The 4,109-nt window shown below is 49.4% G+C and overlaps 1 protein-coding gene across 1 annotated transcript; it reads left to right on the top strand.

Moving 5' to 3' along the window:
* The first annotated feature begins 257 nt into the window (after positions 1 to 257).
* On the top strand, positions 258 to 3,024 carry LOC123511537 (transcription factor Adf-1-like). The gene is made up of 3 exons (XM_045267535.1): positions 258 to 410; positions 1,719 to 1,896; positions 2,505 to 3,024. The coding sequence occupies exons 1-3, from the start codon at positions 266 to 268 to the stop codon at positions 2,857 to 2,859; spliced, it is 678 nt and encodes a 225-aa protein (XP_045123470.1). The 5' UTR covers positions 258 to 265; the 3' UTR covers positions 2,860 to 3,024.
* Positions 3,025 to 4,109: the final 1,085 nt, after the last annotated feature.

Raw genomic sequence — 4,109 nt, 5'->3', positions numbered from 1 at the left:
CCAGGCTGCCAGACACCCACACCCCGCCCTCACGCCTCAAGAGGCACAGGACACCACGGCCTCCCCGTGTCCCCAGGCCGTGCCCCGCCCCGCCCCGTCCCCGCCGCCGCCGCCGTAGCCGCGTGACGCCGACAGCCGCGGCAGTTGTCGTACCGGGCCGCCAAACCCCGCAGAGCAGACGCAGTGGTGCGCCGCCGCCTGCCCCGGTCCACCTGCCTCCAGCCTGCTGGTGTGTGTGTATGTGCGTGTGTGTGTGCGCGTCACCATGAGCAAGATCGACCTGGACGAGCGGCTCATCATCGAGGTGCAGCAGTACCCGGGCCTGTACGACCAGGCCAGCCAGGACTACCGTGACCTCAGGAAGAAGGAGAGCATGTGGCACGCCGTGTCTCAAAGTCTCGGCCTCCACGGTAAGCCTTCCCGCCCAGGCCCGACCCGACACGCTTCTTTGATCCCTCCCCTCCACTCCCATCGCATCCCATCGCCTCACCCTCACAGCCTCGCCACTCGCCCATCACTTCCCTTCCCTTCCCTTCCCTTGCACGCCGCCTCGCCGCCTGCCTTGTCTTCCCTTCACTTCACCACTTCCTGCACACACCCTTGCTACCCCCTCATGTGCACCCAACCGCCGCCCCACCAGTCCCTGTGCGCCACGCCTCGCCGCACCCCGCGCTGCGCCGCACCACGCCAAACCACATTGCACAACACAACACCACACCACACACGCCACGCCCTCCTGCCAGCCTTCACACACACGCACACACACAGCATGAGGGTCGCAGGTGCCCGTCACTGCACTCAGCACGCCGTGATCAATGACACGGATATAGAATTGTTACCCCGTAAAAAATCAAAGAGAATGACGTTTTCTTTCGTGGCTACAGCGGTGACTGCGTCATTCTGTATTTCTGCATGGCTTGCTTCTATTACTAGTCAACATTGCACTTATCTCAATGACTTTCACTACAACTTGTTCGCCTATCACTAGAATCATGAAAACCGCGGTAATTTCTACAATAGACTGATAAGTTGTCATTGGAATCATGAAAACACACTCGAAAACTTCCACCTATTACACACGTATTACTTCAATGGAAAACTACCCTGGAAGATCCAAATAGTTTCCACTACAGCCTCTTAAAACTACACTTAACGGTTAATATTCATGAACTACTAATACTATTAACACCACCACCATCACCATGTGCTATTGCTGCCGCTTTCCTGTCATTTCAGGTGGGCAGGATCTGTGGGTAGTGAGCGAGGAAGGAAGAGGCGATACGGGCAGTGGGTACAGAGAGAGAGAGAGAGAGAGAGAGAGAGAGAGAGAGAGAGAGAGAGAGAGAGAGAGAGAGAGAGAGAGAGAGAGAGAGAGAGAGATGATTTGAGCTATCTATTTAGTGAAGAATCTACATCTAACGTATCTATTAACTTAATGAGGGAGGTATGAAGTAGTATTTATCTATCTAGTGAGGAAAATGTCTGTAATTAGTGAGGGCTGTACCTGTGTATTGAATTGATAGCTGTCTCACCATCTATTCAAGGGGCTGGCAGGGGTCTATCTTGTGTGTATGTGGTGAGGAAGTAGTGTGTCTGTGCACATAGGTAATCAGTAGGTGCTGTGTGTGTGTCTATCAACTGATTGACTTTGACCACTCCAGCATTGCCTTATGACAATGTCCTAATGAGCCACTCATCCCCTCCCTGGCCCTCCACAGTGCGTGAGTGCCAGGCGCGGTGGCGGGTGCTGCGGGACAAGTTCGCGCGGGAGATGAGGAAGAACGTGAACGCCAAGAAGGCAGGAGCCAGCGCCCTTCAAGTGTACCAGGGCAGCTGGGCCCTCATGTCACACCTCATGTTCCTCACCTCACACGTCAAGCACCGCTCCTCGCAGGGGTGAGTTAGGGACGGGAGAGGAGGATTGGCTGCAGTAATGCTAAGACGACTCTATCCTGATAAACCGATGTGTTGGTCTAGGATGAAAACGCAATTTTATTTATTTATTTTTTTCCATGACGATAAACACTTCAGTTTTGTCAAAATAGTTGCTTAGTTTTCAGTTGTTTTCGCGGATTTGTTACAGGAGGTCAGTCTTCCCCGTGCTTCCTAGTAAATACGTGCATTACAGTGCAGGCTTTTCACAACTCAACTCGTGGCCTTTAGCCCCAGCCTGCAGGGTGAAGGGAGAAAGACTTCTGCCTTGCTGTTCTTTGTTTCAATTCCTGTTAGTTAGTCCTCGGTCATGTCACTCTTGGAGACCGCAAAGGTTGTCATAGCCTGTGTATCTATGTAACTCTATATAACCTTTCGTCCTTGTTCCTTGTCAACCAACAACAACAACAACCAATCTTGTGTCAGAGAGGCGTCTTGCCAGCGTCTCCTCAGTCAGTATCACATCACAACCTTCTCCACCATATCCTTCCTCAGAGAAGGAGAGCCACAACCCCTCACAACAACAACCAGATCCTTCAACACTAATCCTACGTGCATCTCTTTCCCCGCAGATCCTTCAAGCGCAAGACGCCCTCGGAAACAGGCATCTCGGAGGAGGATGAGGATTGCATATTCTCAGAAGACGAGCCACCATCACCGTCGCCGCCCCCAGTGAAGCGCGTCAAGACAGAGGTGGAGCACACAGCGAGCCCAGCGGGAGAACTAGACGCCAGGAAGGTTGGGGCGGCGACAGCTGCTGGAATACTGGAGTGGGAGGGAGACGCCGAGAGAATGTTCTGCCTGAGCCTCGTGCCCATCATCCGACGCCTCGACCCTGACAAGAGGAGCCTCGCCAAGCTGCACATCCAGAGACTCCTGCACAACCTGGAGTTCCCGCAGGTCAAAGTGGAGCTGCGGAGCGGCTGACGAAGGGTTGGCGGTGGTGGTGGCGGAAAGGAAGGCGGGTCCACGTGTTAGTGATAGTGGGGATGTGTATGTGTGTGTGTGTGTGTGTGTGTATGTGTATGTATGTATGTATGTATGTATGCGAGTATGTTGTGTATGTTACGTGTATTAAAGTTGTTGTGTTTGTGTTTTTGTGTTTTTTGTCCCTTGAGAGAGAGAGAGAGAGAGAGAGAGAGAGAGAGAGAGAGAGAGAGAGAGAGAGAGAGAATGGACAATATGTATGGATAAATTAGAGTGACAAAAAAAATATATATATATATATATATATATATATATATATAGAGAGAGAGAGAGAGAGAGAGAGAGAGAGAGAGAGAATTAAACAATATGTATGGATAAATTAGAAAAAGTGACAAATAGCAAAAAAAAAATGATTGATACGTATGAAAAAATAAGAAAAACAAAAAAAGGACAGAGAGCTAGAAAGAGACAAAGAAGAACAGAAAGAGAGAGTAGAGGCGACACACACTAGTCTCGTATGGTGGTGACGTGCGGATGATCAGGTAAGGCAGCAGAAACAGGTGACCAGGAGGAAGCGTGCCACAGGTGAGCCAAGGTGAGGCGGGCCACACTCACGGGCACAAGGCCATCACGGGGCAGGAACTACAGGTGAGGTCGCTTAATTAGTCTTCCTTATCACAGGTAAGGCGAGGGAGAGTTCAATTGGCTTCCATAATCACAGGTAAGTTTCAAGGTGTGAGTGAAGTAAACGAGAAATTTTCCTCGTGATGACAGGTAAGGTGAGGTACGTCTAATTAACAGGTGAGGTTATTTAGATAGACTACACCTTCCTTAGTTACAGGTAAGTTTAATTATTTTTCGTGAAGGTAAACTCTGATTAGTCTCACTCCAGGTAAACTTATATCAAAGGTGTGAGATGAAACGTGCACCTTCTCAATTACATACCAGGTGGAGTAGACCTTAATTAGTATTGCTATAGGTACACTCATAACAGGTGAAGTAACAGACCTTCTCAGCAACAAGGTGAGGCAGGTCAAATGTAACAAAAATAAATCAAAGAAGAAAATAATAAAAGAATATATATCAAGTTTATAAAAGGAAATTAAAATTGAAAACATGAACAATAAATAAACGAGTGTGTGAAATAGTACTTGACAATCTCTCTCTCTCTCTCTCTCTCTCTCTCTCTCTCTCTCTCTCTCTCTCTACACACACACACACACACACACACACACACACACACACACACA

The sequence above is a fragment of the Portunus trituberculatus genome, chromosome 4, assembly GCF_017591435.1.
Source record: "Portunus trituberculatus isolate SZX2019 chromosome 4, ASM1759143v1, whole genome shotgun sequence".
In the NCBI taxonomy this organism is placed as follows: domain Eukaryota; kingdom Metazoa; phylum Arthropoda; class Malacostraca; order Decapoda; family Portunidae; genus Portunus; species Portunus trituberculatus.
Note: the sequence above shows the minus strand (reverse complement) of the source record. Positions and strands in the feature narration are given on the sequence as shown.

Bases quoted from the DNA above. Each gene is read 5' to 3' on its own strand.
- LOC123511537 (XM_045267535.1), top strand. From the start codon at position 266: ATGAGCAAGATCGACCTGGACGAGCGGCTCATCATCGAGGTGCAGCAG. The intron at 411-1,718 runs GTAAGCCTTCCC...GGCCCTCCACAG, and splicing joins TCAAAGTCTCGGCCTCCACG to TGCGTGAGTGCCAGGCGCGG. The intron at 1,897-2,504 runs GTGAGTTAGGGA...CTTTCCCCGCAG, and splicing joins AAGCACCGCTCCTCGCAGGG to ATCCTTCAAGCGCAAGACGC.